General features: G+C 38.5%; 1 protein-coding gene across 5 annotated transcripts in view; it reads right to left on the bottom strand.

The window, feature by feature from the left end:
- Positions 1–3,019: 3,019 nt before the first annotated feature.
- JAM2 (junctional adhesion molecule 2) overlaps positions 3,020–17,634 on the bottom strand; it is a 62,174-nt gene continuing 47,559 nt past the window's right edge. Inside the window, exons 7-11 of one of the 5 annotated variants that reach the window (XR_011495364.1) lie at positions 16,673–16,772; positions 10,258–10,365; positions 8,461–8,634; positions 5,616–5,658; positions 3,020–3,729 (exon numbers count right to left, since the gene is read on the bottom strand). Coding sequence is in view for 4 of the 5 variants with exons in the window: in XM_044750849.2 (XP_044606784.1) it covers positions 3,697–3,729; positions 5,616–5,658; positions 8,461–8,476; positions 10,258–10,365; positions 16,673–16,772 (300 nt within the window). In the remaining variant the exon portion in view is untranslated. Of the gene's footprint in view, positions 3,730–5,615; positions 5,659–8,460; positions 8,635–8,729; positions 8,989–10,257; positions 10,366–13,816; positions 15,175–16,672; positions 16,773–17,634 lie in introns of those variants that run through there. The other 4 variants (XM_044750849.2, XM_070488732.1, XM_044750846.2 and 1 more) reach the window with 4 other exon arrangements.

The following is a 17,634-nucleotide window of genomic DNA, read 5'->3' as shown; positions in this document are numbered from 1 at the left end:
AAAAAATGAGTTGTTGAGATAAAATGAGCTTAGTTCAGTTTGATGGATGCATAAGGCAACCAACGAGGAATAGTGGAGCATGTGGCTGAACGGGTAGGTGCTGACAATATGACAAGATGTGTATGGGTTGTGGGGAGGCCTTGAATTCCAGGCTAAGGAGTTTAGACCTCTGTAATAGACTATGTAAAGGAAAAGAGTGAAAGGTTTTTTAGCAAGGGGAAGGGAGAAAATGGAGAAGGGAGTTGACATTATTCAAGAGGGTAATCTGGCAGTAACTCACTGCTAGGGTTGGGGAAAGGACAGTCCAGAGGGCAAAGGGGCCTTTAGCACAGGAGAGATTGAAATTGAGAGAGGAAGGGCCCAGAAGACAAAGGTGTGATAGTAACAAAAACCTAAGATAAAAGGATTAAGGTAGTGACAATCATCAAATGTCCCAATGAAAGATGGAGTCAATGAATAAATGGGAGGTTAAAGATGGGGAGATTTAGAGGTAGAAAGAGTGGTAATGGTAGGGATAGAATTTAAATGTATTCATCATGGTTAGCTTTAATCTTTTGAAAAATAAGATTAGAGATTTGGGCATCTGTGGAGGGGAAAGTGGATGAGAATGGGATGGGCCACCATGGTGTTTAAACTGGTTACAGGGGAAAGAGAAGAGGGAAAAATGGTACAGGCTGTGAGACTAGGGAGCGAGGGATGGGCCAGGGATTTCTGAGGATGAAGGGAAGGCGTGGTAGGAGAGAGGAATTTGAGAATTTAAAAGGAAGGAATGTTGAGGGCAGAGAGAAAACATCTCGTGTGAGACATCCTGGATCAGAGGGACCTGGGTCACATAGACCCCAATTCCTCACTTAGCTCTGAGAACTTGGGAGTCACTGACTCTTGGAGTCGGTTTCCCCTGGAAAATGATGACACTGCCCACTTTATAATATCATTGAGATAAGTGAGATTTTATATATCCTCACCCCATCCAGCCCCACCTCTGACTTATATAGTGTTCAACAAACAGTTTTGACTTTTTTCAGAGCATTTTTTTCAGCGTTTGAGAGGTTGGCAGGCATCCAGGCTGAGAGACGATGTGATTCTAATCTTCCACCACTAAAGAGCCAGGCTTGTGGCTACAGATGGTAAGAGGGTGTAGTTTCCTGGGTTTTATTGAACAACAATAGCTGGATGACTCTTCCTCTGCACCATTAAGTGGGGCTAAAAAACTGAACCAGTTCAGCTATTTTTATTAAAGTAGACTTTAATCAAACAAAACCACCTGTGAGATGAAGGAAGTTCTTTGCAAAGTTGTATTGAAAAGCAATCAATTGTTCCAGATTTAGTTAGGTTAAACCCCCAACTAAAAATAAATTAAATCTAGTTACAATAGTAACAATAATAATGAAAACAAAACTTGCTATTAAAGATTCTAGAGGCCCTAATCCTTACACAACACAATTTCACTGTAGGGAAATAAAATAAAAATGCCCCATAAATTATAGTGGGATTTTACCAATTGTTAGTGTTCAAGTCCCTTAAATAAAAAGCAAATAGAAACACAAGTCCAGACACAGGTGGATATGCTTTTAATAAGTGAAAAATGAGTGCTCAATGCCATATCTTTTGTGTAGGAGAAAGCATTCTTCACACAATGATTTCTATTTAGCCATATACAATATTTTAAGGTAACGTATAATAGATATTTGACACAAAGAAAGTGTTAGGTGTTAACACTGCAAAAGATGAATCCTGCTGTGATAGCTTAGAAGCTTTTCATCTATTAGTAAAGCTAAGGCACTACATATTTTCCTCACAATATGGCTTTGCATCATTTCAATTGAAGTAGCTGATCTTGTGTGCTGGCAGGTATGCTCGAAGAGGCATCTTTAAGACCCACATATCCCCTTGGCATTGGGCAATGCAAGAGGAAAGTATTCTTCAAACCAAAGCAAATCAAAGGACAGGCAACATTTAGCCTAATTTCTTACAAAAGCTTATAGATAGGTGTTTTTTTCAAGCTTCACCACCAGGAGTTGGGAAACTGTGGGCCAGATCCTGTCTGTGCCTGCTGTTTTTGTAAATGAAGTTCTACTGGAACACAAACATGCCATTTGTTTATTATTGTCTATGGCTGCTTTCATGCTACAATGGCAGAGTTGAGTGGTTCTAACAAGGACTGTATGGCTTAAAATATCAACTCTGGCCTTTATAGAAAATGTTTGAGGTTTGGTGAGAAGCACTGAATGCCACAGACAAGTTGGCCAGTCTGACAACAGGCTTCTTCCCAGTGATCTGCTGTCCAGCCACGTGGTAGACACTCGGTGAGTGTTTAATCCACTTGTTTATCCAGTGAATCCTGGGATTTGCTTTGCCTAGTTGGGCAAAAAGAGCCGACTCCTTTAAAAGCAGCTTAACCACGTTCAAAGTTGTCTAAGGTAGTGAGTGACTTTTTCATCCAGATTTGCCTAGAACTGGAAGTGCACTAGCCAAATTTTGTTTTTAATATGAATTGAATAATCAGAATAAGTTATAGATGATTATGCTTTTAACACTGCCTAATTGCTCTTCCTATTAAGTAGATCATTGGAATTTTCACTCTGTAACACTAGCTGGAGGCTTTTGTGATTAATCAGTTGAGAAACCAGAAGATTAAACCCATTTTTCATTTCCATCACCATTTCTCCTGTGCCCTTTATGTCTCAAGGGGGGCACCAGGTGCAGGGAGCCACAGTGAGCTCTTTGATCTTATGTGACTTGTCAGACAACCACTTCTCCCCTCTGGATCCCTGGCTTTGTGATAAGCAGGATTGGCCAACCATTGGCCATAACGGCAAGGGACTCGGTCCAGCTCAGAATTTCACTGCACAAATTCTAGATTCCGAGAGATGTGCAGTTACCATCACACAGGGAAAGGTATCTCCAGCGTTACGGGTGTAAGCTCCAGGGGCGAGTTGTGACATCAAGGTCCCGCAAAGGGGTCTTAGGGGAAGGAAAGAGCAATAAGCGGTTCTGGGGGTAAAATAAGACACTTGGGTTTGAGTTTGACTCTCAAAATTATGTTTAATGAAGAAATCAGTGAGACACACCAGGTGAGTGAGCTCTAGTCATTAGGTGTTTTTCTTCATGTTGCTTTTGGTTCTTGGAAATGAAAGTAAACACGAAATGCAAATCCTTAGGGTTAAGACCCACTCAGCTACTCCCCTTCTGTGGATATATTAGTGAAAAATGAGCAGCAAAATAAGGATTATATTAGGGGAGAAAAGAGGATTCTGGTAGAAATGAGACTGAGGTTCTTTCTGCATCTGTCAGTATTTTCTGAACGCTCCAACCCAGACTCCTGCACAGAGGGGACAGGCAGTTTATATTTTCATGCTCTGTGGGTTAATTTCACAATCAGTTTCATATATTTTACTAATTTTCTCTAGAAGTTAGGATATTTAACATTTCACAAACCACAGAATATTACACAGTATTTTGATTCTTTTAACTTAGTCCAGACACAAAAAGCCAGACTGTATTTTAGGTGCTGACAGAACTATTTGTTTAAAATAACCATTTCAAGTGATTTAGTGGTCATAAAAATCATAGTGAAATACCAGTTTCATCTCCTTATGTACCTCTTTGCAAATGTAAGACAAAGCAGAGTTTTATAATCTTTTAATAACCTGTGCAACAACTGTGGTTTTGGTGTATCTCAAAGGTGGGATTCTTTTAAATTATAAATGATTTTGTGTGCTTGAAATCCTGGGAAAAGAAAGAAAAAGCAAGTTTAAGTAGAATATATTAATTCACATTTAAAGAAATATATATAAACCTTATGAATATAAAGCTACATCCACTATGAGAATCTTACAGGTACAAACCAGCATATATTTAACTAAATCTATTTTATGGGGAATTAAATAATTAAATGCTAGGAGACAAGGTCTTTGAAACTTTGCCTAAAGAGTAAAGAAGGAGGAGTGGGAATCAGAGTAGGAGAAGGCTTATTCGCTAGGGGTTTGCTCCTGGCATCTAGTGGGCAGAGGTCAGGTGTGCTGCTAAACATTCTACAATGCTCAGGACAGGCCCCTACAACAAAGAATTATGCAAAATTGTAAGAATTCAATATGTAAGGATGATAAGAAATTGTCATTTCTTATATAAATTCTTGGAAATATAAGAAAATGTCAGCAGTGCCAAGGTAATGAAACCTTGCTCTAGGGCAAAACTAGAATTGGAGACTACCTCTCAGCTGATGAGGGCAACTGAGAGGAAGGGAAAGAAAAAGTAAAAAGCTTTTGTTCTTCCAACTCAGCCACAAAGTGTGTTCTGTTTGGTGGCATGAAATTATTTCATTCCCCACTCAAATAGTATTTTCCACAAATTGTAGGAACAAATGTGGAGTTACACATTGTTTGTCTGCTAATTAAATAATAGTATGATTTCAGTGTAGTAAACTACAAAATAAAGTGACTTCTGTGATAGAGTCTAGACTAGACAATTTTTTAAAAATCAATTTTTAAAAATTTTTTTTGGTGAGGAAGATTTGGCCCTGAGCTAACACCTGTTGCCAATCTTCCTCTATTTGGCATGTGGGACACCACCACAGCATGACTTGACGAGCAGTAGGTAGGTCCACTCCTGGGATCCAGGCCCATGAACCCTGGCCACTGAAGTAGAGCACATGAACTTAACTGCTACGCCACTGGGCTGGCCTCTAAAACAAATCAAATTTTGACAGAAAAAACTCTATGGAGCAGTAAGTGGGTCTTAAACCTAGTGTCCTTTAGAATTACTTAAGTGTTTAAAATACTGATGTCCACCTCCTGACCCCCACCCCAAACTCTACTGAAAGGAAATCTAAGAGGATTCCTGCCACAGAGTACTAAGAAATTCAGAAAAGCAGCGCTCCATTTCTCAAGAAAGGGCTTAGACCTCTAAAAACATTGGAAACCTCCCTCTACATGCACCCCACCCCCCACATTCCTGAAAAATAATCCAGGTTGAATATCTATCCAAAGAGCTACAAAATCTGAGTGATGATAGTATTTACTGCTTCGCTATACTTCTTACAAATACAAAAGTACATGAGTCCAAATGTCTAAATTATGCTCCCTAAACCATCTGAGATAGATAATTATTGCATGGCTTTAAGGATTTCTGAAACGCTCGTTTCAACAACAGCAGAGGATATTCCACATCCCTAAATTCTCCAAGTGCTTGGAATAACCGAAGGAGAGTGCTGGAACCACGGATCTGCTAAAAGCAATCTGCTCGGACAAGCTGACGAGAATCAAGGTACCTGAGTCCCAGCTTGGCCACTGTGGTCCCTCGTGTTTTAATTTCCTCATTTATAAAATGGAGCTGATAATAATAGATGCGCAGAACCTGACTAATAATAGAAAGCATCACAAGAGGAAAGAATGGTGTGGTAAGCCCCACTGCCCTACATCTGCTGAGCAGCTTTATCATGCCGTCCCAGACAGGATCGAAGCTAACGTGAACTGAGCTCCTTCTAAAGACCAGCGGCAGACACTAGTACAAAGTACATTAAAAGTGAAAATCCATCCTTTCCGTACAATTACTTCATTTCCCTGCCATATTCCCTAAACACGTCCGTTCTATACATATGCTTTAAAAATACTCACATTTTCACTCATTGCAGTGGCTTTCGATGCAGAACTACTCTTCCTGTTTGTGGAATACAAAAGACAATATTTACTACATTATCACCTCCAATTCTGAAACACATATCCTGTTTTAGTTAATGTTGCCTCCATACATTTTCTCAGCAGGAAGATGAACATTCCTCTTAGCCAGGTAGAAAAAAAGCCAGCAATACTAACTGAATTTCTTATAGACAACATTCACAGGGAAAGCCACGCAACCAAGTGTCAGCATGTATGAAGCTCTGCATATTTAATTGTAGCCTAGGGCTAGAATACTAAATATTTTTGTGGAACATGCAAACCAGAGATTTAATTAACTTTTAATTTAATGTTTTGAAAGTTTGATGATTATAATCTCAAAAGTCACTTTTTCCATGGGAAAAAAGTTTCATGTGGTTCCAGTCATCTATTATGGGCTGAACTGTGTCCCCCTCAAAAATTCATATGTTGAAGTCCCAACCACCAGTACCTCAGAATGTGACTGTATTTGGAGATAGGGTCTTTAAAGAAGTAATGAAATTAAAACAACATCATTAGCGTGGGTCCTAATCCAATATGACTGGTGTCCTCATAAGAAGAGGAAATCTGGACACAAGCATAAAGGGAAGGTGATATGAAGACAGGGAGAAGATGCCTGCCATCTATAAGCCAAGGAGAGATGCCTGGAACAGCCCCTTCTCTCACAGCCCTCAGAAGGAAGCAACCCTGCCATCACCTTGATCCTGGACTTCCAGCCTCCAGAGCTGTGAGAAAATAAATTTGTTGTTTAAGCCACCCAGTCTGTGGCACTTTGTTACGCCATTTTTAGCAAACTAATATGATAGCCAATTCTTTTTCCAACAAATTTTTAGGGCCATGGATTTGACAAATGGGAGGAGATACATCTAGAATAAAGATATTACCTCCCAGATGACTGTCTGGGTTAACAGAGACACTGTGATTGGAGGGAAGAATAACTTCCCTTACACAGTAACGCCAACCTTTCCCCACATGTAAGATGATGTCTCTCCTCTGCTCAAAACCCTCCAATTACTTTCCATCCTTCTCAATAAAAGTGGAAATCCTCACAATTGTCTGGAGTATGAGGGGGGTAGCTATATTGTCAGGCTACCCTGCTTTTCTGAACTCACCCCCTTTGCTACTGCTAGTCCTGATAACTCAGACCTCAGCCTGGACTTGTACTGGGATATTATGAGGCTCAGACACCAGTGTTGAGCAGCAAGTCTGGGAACAGGAAATCAATGGCAGCTAAGTCTTCAAAAGACTTAGGAGATGACGAAGTATCTGAAGCCATGGCAGCTGAAAGTAGAAAGGAACGTCCATAGCCTCAAAGCTGGGTCTGCCATTTCCATACATTTCCATAGATACACAGACAGTCACAAATCAAGTGCATATAAAGTGGGGGCTTTGGTGATGACATCCAGATTTCATGCACCTAAATTTCCTAATGACCCCTAAATTTCTAACTCTAGTTAAGATGTTTCCCCAAACTCCAGATTCATATATTCTGTTACTTACTGATTATCTCTACTTGGAAGCCTAATAGGCATCTCAAATATTAAAATTCCAAAGCCCTGCAGACCTCTCCACCTACCCCCACCACCATTCCCAAACCTACTCCTCCTGAAATCTTTCACATGTCAGTAAATGGTAACTGCATCCTTCTCATAACCTTGGAGCCATCTTTGATTTCTCTCTTCTCACAACCCATATCCAGTCAATCAGAAAACTGTTAAAAATACATCCAGAATCCTATCACTTCTCAACATCTCCAAGACTACCACTTTGGAAACAGCCACCATTTTCTCTTGCCTAGATTATTGATTGGTTTCCTAACTGGTCTCTTTGCTTCCTCTACCTTTTGTCACCTTATAGTTTATTCTCAACAGAGCAGCCAATGTGAGCTTTAAAGAATTAAGTAAGATGATTCTACTCCTCTCAAAGTCCTCCAATGACCCCATCTTACTCAGAACCAAAGCCAAACTCCTCACAACTGCCTAGAAGAGGCTCTGTGTGATCTGTCCCTGATATCTTTGTGCACTCATCTCTTCCCCGTGTGTCCTCACTCTGTTCAGCCACACTGGTCCCCTTGATGTTCTTCAGATACTCCAGGCATGCTTGCCTCAAGACCTTTCCATTTGTTCTCTCCCCTCGGCTTGAACACTCTTCTCATGGATATCTTAATGACTTGCTCCCTCAGCTCCTTCAGGTCTTTCTCAAATGTCACCTCATCAGTGAGGCCCTCCCTAACCACCCTATTTAAAAGGACAATCACCACTCCTACTCTGTGCATTCTCTAGTCTCTCACCTGCTTAATTTTTCTCCATAATACCCATCACAATCTGACATACTGTAGAGTTTACATCTGTGTTTACTTTCTACCTTTCTCTACCAGAATGTAAGCTCCATGAGGTACAGGGTTTTTTGGCCTGTTTTGTTCACTGCTGTATCATCAGTCCCTAGGACAGTGTTAGGCACAAAATCAGTGTTGAGTTAACTGTAAAAATGATGGTTAAGTAAAACTTTATTTGAAAATGTTCAATTTAGCAAAATATGGCAAATATATATTTTTTTAAGTAATGCTATGGAAATGCCCATGAAGTCAAATTAGTAACTATATTTCTTCTCTAGGTAATTAAACATCATCAACAAGGCATGAAGTGGGATGTATTTCTTGATGAACTTGAGTAACTTCCCATAGGATTAAACCTTTACAAATAACCCAACTTCCCACTTTTGACTTTAAACAGATAATTAACAGAAAATTAGCTGATACTGGGGGAAATTGGAGAGAAAGGCATGCATTTTAAGAAAATATACTTACTGGAAGGAGGTTTCTTCTACAAAAGAATAAGTATATATCATTAATGCAGTAGTTAATATGATAGGATACAGATTCATATAAAAGTGAGTTTTGGCTTAATTCCTTTTTCTCAATCTTGATTCTCACTCACCAACATTTGTACTCAAGTGTAAATCAAGGGTTGGCAAACTTTTTCTGTAAATGACCACATCCCAAATATTTTAGGCTTTGTGGGCCAAGAGGTAAAATCAAGGACATTAGGTAGGTACTTATATAACAAGAGAGAAAACAAATTTGCAAACATTTTTATTGATAAAAATCAAAAGATAATAATAATGAAAGACTTGTAGTACGGGTCTACTAATTAGAAGAAGAGAATTCTTTTGCGGGGGATAGCATTTCTCTTAATTGGTGTTCTAAGTTCCTGTTCCCTATTATCAAACAAGATTGCAGATGTTCATCTGTAAAAACCGTTCTTAGCCTGTGGCCCATAGAAAAACAGGCGGCAGCCCAGCTTTGGTCCACGGGTCACAGTTTGCCAACACCTATCTGAAATGCAAGTCCAAGAAAATGGTTCTCGGATAAATCTTCTGCCAGAGGAAAATGGGAGTAACATTCGCAACTAGTGAACCACGAATATTCAAGTCAAATCTTTAATTAATTCAGTATTTTAAAAAAGATTTGTTTACCAAGTCTTCATTAAAAATACTCAGGTATTCTTTGCAAGTATAGATAAACATGACAAGAATTTTATCTGTCTGGGCTTTCACTGGTGACCAGCAGGGGGCCTCAGCCCAATTCCATTCATAAAAGTACACGGGAGGAGACTGGAAGGTTGGAGCGCCATGCGAAAGAACAGCTGTTAATTCACAGAGCAGTTATTCTTCACTACTGTAGGGAACATCCTTGAAACCATGTTCGTGGAAACATTTTATGACACTTAATACCTATTTATAGGTATTACTAGAAAGCCCTTTAAATTTGTCTTATTTTGGTATAAAATATTTTTTAAACCTAAATTCCAAAATTAATGTTCACTGTAAAACAGAAAGTCTAAAATCTGTTTGTCCTGTAAATTTATTTATTATTTCATTACAAAATTCTACTTTATACACTATTCCAAAGGGCCTTGATAGAGTTCTGCAGCTTATGAGCTCTCAGATAATTTTAAAAACTGAGAGTGAAGAAATGCATTAAGAGAATAAAACAGATTATTTTTTACTCTCACTCATTTAGATCAAACCTATTGCATCACCACATGGGGGTCTGGAGTTACAAGAGGTCTAAATTTGAAGAACTAAAAGTCTCGTTTAGAAGCAACTCTAATGCAATAGAATTGTAGTTTTTACAGAAAATTCTTTTCTAAATACAGTTGTGCTAAATTTGACATTCAACATTTCACTGTTCTACACTGAAAAAACATTTCACAGATTTATTTCAATGAGATTTCTTATAAATCTTATAAATCTTGAGAGACACAACCCCTAACTTAAAAGGGTCTTAAATATATGCCAAATGCTATAAATACCCGTCCACGGTGAATATCTCAGAACCACTGCACTGTGCCACTCAGGGTCCCCCTCACTTATCCTGTGGTGTTTCCTGGAATGTTGCAATGAGGCAGCTCTACCTTTCCTCCCTATGTTTGCAGGTGCTTCATGACTTCCCTCATGTCATCTTGGACATTTTCTGTTGCAGAAAAATCACTGAAAAATATTCTCCAGAGTTTCTTACAACTCCTGAAGAGAAGTGGTGCCTCATAGGAAAACTCTGTATCTACAGGGAGTTGTCTAAAAAAGAAGGGTGAAACTCACTTACTTGAAAAATAGCCTTTCCTCTGAGCATAGCACACGCCAAGGCCACAGACGGAAATCACTAAGGCCACAACTACTACGGCTGCTATGATGCCACTTATGTTGAGATCATCTGGAATGCAAAATAAAATATGCAAGAATTCATGTCAGCAGATGCACAGATGCGGTCATTAAATTGAGAAAGTTCAAAAAAGCTCCCCTTGGCAGTTATATCACAAACGTGGATGGTTTCATGCTTTTGAAGCCAGTTCAACTAATGTCCTTCCAGGACATGGTTCAAAATAGATTGAGAATATTAACAGAACTAAGTTTTGCAAGAAACTTAAATTTTAAAAAGTCCTATGATCCGGAAATAAAATGTATGGTACTGTCCTACATTCATTTGGAGATGTGATAATTCATACAGTTAAATATCAAGTTGAAAGTGACCTTTGAAGTTCAACCAGTTCAAGTACTACTACCACACCCCCCCCAAATTTTACTTAAAATTCTTCTATAACATCATCTGTGTCAATTTCACAGATATGGAAAACTCATTCAGCCCCAAAGAAAGCCCATGCCATTGCTGTTCTATAAAACTGTCAGAAACATCTTCCTTCTTGAATTTAAATGGGCTTGTGTGTGTGTGTAATACACACATCTACATACTCACATACATATAAGCCATTAAACTGTCATCCCATTAAGGTAAAAGTGAATTAAACCCCCCCAAGGCTTGTTCTTGTTGCTATTGAGTCATCTCTCCTCAAACCTAATACAAATGGATCTTTTTTTTTTTTTGGAGGAAGATTAGCCCTGAGCTAACTGCTGTTAATCCTCCTCATTTTGCTGAGGAAGATTGGCCCTGAGCTAACATCCATGCCCATCTTCCTCTACTTTCTATGTGGGATGCCTACCACAGCTGGCATGCTAAGCAGTGCCATGTCTGCACCCGGGATCCGAACTGGTGAATCCCGGACCACCGAAGTGGAATATGTGAACTTAACCACTGTGCCACCGGGCTGGCCCCCAAATGGACTTTTTGGACCCAAGTTTGAAATCACTACCATGTTCCCAACTTGGGAAGTTTTTTCGGCTACTGATTCTGTTGCCCAAAAGTTAGATTATTAACCTTCCAAGGTTAACATTTCTGCAGTTGAGAACTGCATCAAAAATACTCTCTTTTGGGGCCAGTCCCATGGCCAAGTGGTTAAGTTTTCGCGCTCCACTTCAGTGGCCCAAGGTTCTGCTGGTTTAGATCCTTGGCGCCGACATGGCACCGCTCATCAGGCCATGCTGAGGCGGCATCCCACATGCCACAACTAGAAGGACCCACAACTTAAATATGCAACTATGTACTGGGGGGCTTTGGGGAGAGAAAGGAAAAATAAAATCTTAAAAAAAAAATTGTTTGAGTCATTAATAAAATGAGGAACATGACCTTGTTAGGAAGAAAACTATGTAACAGGCTATGAGACACCTCTTTTCACATGATGCAATTTATTAGCATGCTCTGTGTGACGATGTATGGTGAATCTATCTAAACATTTAATTTGGGTCACTTTTCTCCCTCTTGTCCAAAAGGATTTCAGGAGCCACACTCTTCTGTCATCTAGATACTTCATCTGTATTGATTAACACGTAAATTACCTGTACTTCCTCTATTTTGTATGTGGGACGATGCCACAGCATGGCTTACTGAGTGGTGTGTAGGTCCGTGCCCAGGATCCAAACCAGAACCCCAGGCCACTGAAGCGGGAAGTGAGCACTACGCCACCAGGCAGGCCCCAATGACCTGCCCTTTTTAAAGGAGCCATTCCTCAAAGGGTTCTTGTTTTTCAAAGCAGGTGTTAGTTAGCATATGATTAAATAACTTGGAGAAAATATCAGGTGGCATTTTCTCAACAGTAATTTTAGATATTTTAAAGCAGAACTCATTTTAAGATTTTTAAAGAAATATTATTTGTCTGCTTATCAGAAAACTTTCTGGTCTTAGAATCCTTTCCTAATGCTAAATGTTATTAATTTTCTCAGATACATCTGAAATGTTAACTAATTTCTTAAAAAAGAAACTGGATAAATCTTTTGAAAGGCTAAGTAACTTGACCAGAGCAGGCAACGTTGATCATCAGTTGGTATAAACTCAGTTCATATTTGTTTGGGCATTGAGAGGTCAATGAGATCCAGCAATTTTTTTTGTTTTTTTACTTGGATAAAATATAGCAGAGAGGGAAAAAATCCACAATAATCAAATCTAAGGCAAAATTAAATTAATAACTAAATGAAACTGCTGAGACCAAACGGTGCCTACTATTTTCTTTGTAGTAGTCAATGAATTTGACATCTACAAAGGGTTCAACCTTAGAGCTGTTATCTGACAAAAACTGTCCTGTGCTTTGTCAATGAATCTGACATCTATGAAGGATTCAACCTAAAGGCAAATTCTGACAGGAAACTTTCTTATCCTGTAAGTGCTAAGTCATAGTATAAATTTTATTTTATTTTATTTTCTTCAATGAAATGGAAGATAGAAGACTTGTAAGTTGGAGGTAAGTTGTTTTCATCTCATTTGCAATTGACTGTGAGATACGGAGCAAATCATATAACCACCTTATGCCTCACTAAAGAGAAAATGCAACAACATGTAAGAAAATATTTTGTGTTCTTTCTTTGGAAAAAAAAAAAAAAAGAAAGGCCACCATAAAAGGAAGATGTCATTATTCTAATTGAGAGAAAGGAACCAAACGGCTAAAATGCTAAGTGTGAGTGGGGTCTTCTGGAGTTTACAATGAGGCAGCTTGTGAATAATTAGCAAATCCAGGATTTACCATCTATACTTCTATAATGACTTCTCAGAACAGTTAATAGATTCTGCTTTTCGTTACAAATTATTAGTGATGATTCACAAAGAAAACTGGACAAGAGATTTCATGAATTCTTATGTATTTCAAAAGATGTAAATTCCAAACCAAGGGTATGAAACACCTAGGATCAACAGATGGGCATTAAACAAACTAATTTTAACTTTTAAGCTAACTTACACCAGAAAGAGTAGATATGTGAAAATCATTTTCAAAATGAAATTCAAAACACAAACTATTAAATTTTATCTGTTATGTATTTATTTACTGCTTGCTAGGAAAAATGTAACTAGTATGTCAAATCCATGACGTCACGGATATTATTTCTTAAGATGATGTTAAATTAGGCATTGAAATTAAACATGACCATTTAAAAAAATAGTAATAATGCAGGTTACAGTAAAAACCATGAGGCTAATGGGGCTGGCCCAGTGGTGCAGCGGTTAAGTTCACACGTTCCGCTTCAGCAGCCCAGGGTTCGCTGGTTCAGATCCCAGGTGCAGACACATGCACCACTTGTCAAGCCATAATGTGGCAGGCATCCCACATAAAATAGAGGAAGATGGGCATGGATGTTAGCTCAGGGCTAATCTTCTTCAAAGGTAAAAAAAATTAAAACTAAATAATTAAAAAAAAGAAGAAAACCATGAGGCTAGTATGTGAATGAATGAAGTTAAGAAAACACCATATGAAGGCATTAATTTTAAAACATGTTTTGATGAATTTTTCTTTTTTTTTTTTTTATTTTGAATACTTTTACTGGTATTGTCTTTTATTTTTTTTTTTATTTTTTTTTTATTAATGTTATGATGGATTACAAGCTTGTGAAATTTCAGTTGTACATTTTTGTTAGTCATGTTGTGGGTACACCACTTCCCCCTCCGTACCCTCCCCCCACCCCCCCTTTTCCCTGGTAACCACCGATCAGATCTCCTTCTCAATATACTAATTTCCACCTATGAGTGGAGTCATATAGAGTTCGTCTTTCTCTGACTGACTTATTTCGCTTAACATAATGCCCTCGAGGTCCATCCACATTGTTGTGAATGGGCCAATTTCGTCTTTTTTTATGGCTGAGTAGTATTCCATTATGTATATATACCACATCTTCTTTATCCAATCATCAGTTTCTGGGCATGTAGGCTGGTTCCACGTCTTGGCTATTGTAAATCATGCTGCGATGAACATAGGGGTGCAATGGACTCTTGAGATATCTGATATCAGGTTCTTAGGATAGATACCCAGTAATGGGATGGCTGGGTCATAGGGTATTTCTATTTTTAACTTTTTGAGAAATCTCCATACTGTTTTCCATAGTGGCTGTACCAGTTTGCATTCCCACCAACAGTGTATGAGGGTTCCTCTTTCTCCACAACCTCTCCAACATTTGTCGTTCTTGGTTTTGGATGTTTTTGCCAATCTAACGGGGGTAAGGTGATATCTTAGTGTAGTTTTGATTTGCATTTCCCTGATGATTAGCGATGATGAACATCTTTTCATGTGTCTATTGGCCATATTCATATCTTCTTTTGAGAAATGTCTGTTCATGTCCTCTGCCCATTTTTTGATCGGGTTGTTTGTTTTTTTGTTGTTAAGCAGTGTGAGTTCTTTGTATATTATGGAGATTAACCCTTTGTTGGATAAGTGGCTTGTAAATATTTTTTCCCAATTAGTGAGCTGTTTTTTTGTTTCAATTCTGTTTTCCCTTGCCTTGAAGAAGCTCTTTAGTCTGATGAAGTCCCATTTGTTTAGTCTTTCTATTGTTTCCCTCAACTGAGGAGTTACAGTGTCCGAAAAGATTCTTTTGAAACTGATGTCAAAGAGTGTACTGCCTATATTCTCTTCCAAAAGACTTATTGTCTCAGGCCTAATCTTTAGGTCTTTGATCCATTTTGAGTTTATTTTGGTGTGTGGTGAAAAAGAATGGTCAATTTTCAATCTTTTGCATGTGGCTGTCCAGTTTTCCCAGCACCATTTGTTGAAGAGACTTTCTTTTCTCCATTGTAGGCCCTCTGCTCCTTTGTCGAAGATTAGCTGTCCATATTTTGATGAATTTTTCTAATGATAACTCCAAAAAAGCACTGAGAAGGATATTTTTTGATATTTTAAGTAAATGTTTACGTTTGACTATAAATGTCAACACTTGAATGAATTTGGTGGATAATTTGCATCCCTGAATTTAAAAAAGGCCTGAAATTCAAAATTACTTGTGGAAATTTGACTATACTATTGAACATCTTATACTAGGATATCCTGAAGTCTAATAAGATTGTATTTTCTTAAAAAATAATGCTAAGAGTTTAACTGTACCTAAACAATACAAATTAGTGTGCACATAGCTGCATATCTCTAAGTGCACTGGAAAATGAATTTCTGACCCCATAAAGCTGAGGACAAGCTTCTGAACCCAGGAGAGCCCTCAGTATTCTGCTTCAGGGTACGGTCCTCCTGAGTGATATTTAAGCCCTTGGGTACCATCTCCAGCTATCCCTCTGTATGACACAACCATTTTCAAAACACACAGTTTTCACACAAGGAAGAAAAAACAAACTATTAAAAATAAAATGAGGGGCCAGCTCGGTGGTGCAGCAATTGAGTTTACATGTTCCGCTTTGGTGGCCCGGGGTTCGCAGGTTCGGATCCCAGGTGCGGACATGGCACCGCTTGTCAAGCCATGCTGTGGCAGGCGTCCCACATATAAAGTAGAGGAAGATGGGCACAGATGTTAGCTCAGGGCCAGTCTTCCTCAGCAAAAAGAGGAGGATTGGTGGCAGATGTTAGCTCAGGGCTAATCTTCCTCAAAAAATAAAATAAAACAAAATGAAAAAGAAAATTTGCTCTGAAACACATAAACTGAAAAGATTCTTGAGCACTAATTTTATTGGATTCTAAGAAGCTTATTTGTGAAATATAATATATGGCAGCTATGTTCTACAGCAAATTGGACCCATAACTATATTCAACATTTTTTTGAGAGCCTACTCTGAGATAAGTGTAAGCACAGTGTTTCAGGGGATTGAAAAAATTATCAACAACGGATAACAACAACTAAAATAGCTACCACTTATATACTCTTCACAATACACCAGTGTCATTCTAACATTCTCAAATATTGATTATTTTAATCTTCCTAAAGACCCTATGAAGCTGGCACATTACCACTTCCATTTTGGGGACACTGAGACACAGAGGCTAAATAATTTGCCCAAGAGTATGTAACCAGAAGTGGAGGAGCCAGAATTTGAACCCCCATACTGAATCCTTGACCCTGAGCAACTTACAAGACTCTTAACTTTTGTTTGAAAGAAAGATGGCTTTGATGTGCATATTTTATAAACAATTATCTGAAAAATTTAAAAATTTGTAAAATACGATGCTAACTATTCTCGGCTTGTTTGGGAGATGGATTAAAAACAGCATCTTTACCCTTTGAAATACATTATGTCAAGGTAATTTTAAACATGCCGTCCCGTTTATCCTTCAAATCACTCAGCCATTTCTCACCCCTTGTTCCTCTACCCCAAATACCGGCATGCTCTAATTGCAAACCATTTGTTCGTCCCAATATTTCATTCTTACCTACTTGCATTCGTTTCCCAGGACACTTGCGATGTCCAACAGAATTACGGGCTTCGCAGGAGTATTCTCCGCTGTCCATTTTTGAAACAGTGTTAAATTGCTATTTGTGGAAGAAAAATATGTATATTTTTAAGCAATAAATCTACAAGTAGACTCCTAAAAGAATCATGTCTGTTGCATTTTAGCATTAAATTGGTCTTTCCTTTTTAATGACTTAGGACTTTTTATCTTTATTGTGAATTCAAAAATCTGTCACGCCTTTCAGGAGTCGATAGCTAGGCTTCCTTTTAATTTGACAGAGAAAGACTTAAATATATATGGAGAACTGTCTTTTTTTGTGTGATACTGAGAAAGCAGTACGGTCAGGCAGGCCGTGGGCATTTTTGAAAGCTTATAGAACACGGCATTATCAAGTATTCTTGGTATTTCTAATTCCTAGGAAATGCCATTTATAAATGAAGGCCTCCTTGGCCTTAAATGGCTAATGCAATTTTCTGTCACAGTGAGTTCACTGTAGCAGCCAACAATGAATCCTTCCTTTAAAGAGCCAGAGCTACTACCAGGAAGAAGCTTAGGGCCTGGGAAGATCTTACTCAATGTAGTTTATAGGATTATAAATTCTATCAGTTACAAAATATTTGAAAGTTCTGAAAAGATGAAGTCTAACCCTTGCTCCTTCTACTCCCTGCCAAAGCAACTGAAAGCTAAGACTTTCATATAACAGGCCTCATAATTGTTAATAGTAGTTTTATCCCCTTGGAGAATTTGTGGAAGGAAGGAAAGAAGGAAGGAAAGAGGGAAGGAGGGATGGATGGAGGATGGAAGGAAGGAAGGAACGAACAAACAAATGAAGGATAGAAGGAGGGGTGGATTTATGAATGGAGGATGAAAGGAAAGAAGAAAGGAAGGAAGGAAGGATGGAAGGATGGATGGATGGATGGACGGATGGATGGATGGATGGA

The sequence above is a fragment of the Equus asinus genome, chromosome 18, assembly GCF_041296235.1.
Source record: "Equus asinus isolate D_3611 breed Donkey chromosome 18, EquAss-T2T_v2, whole genome shotgun sequence".
Lineage (NCBI taxonomy): Eukaryota > Metazoa > Chordata > Mammalia > Perissodactyla > Equidae > Equus > Equus asinus.
This window is presented reverse-complemented; position numbering and strand designations above follow the sequence as displayed.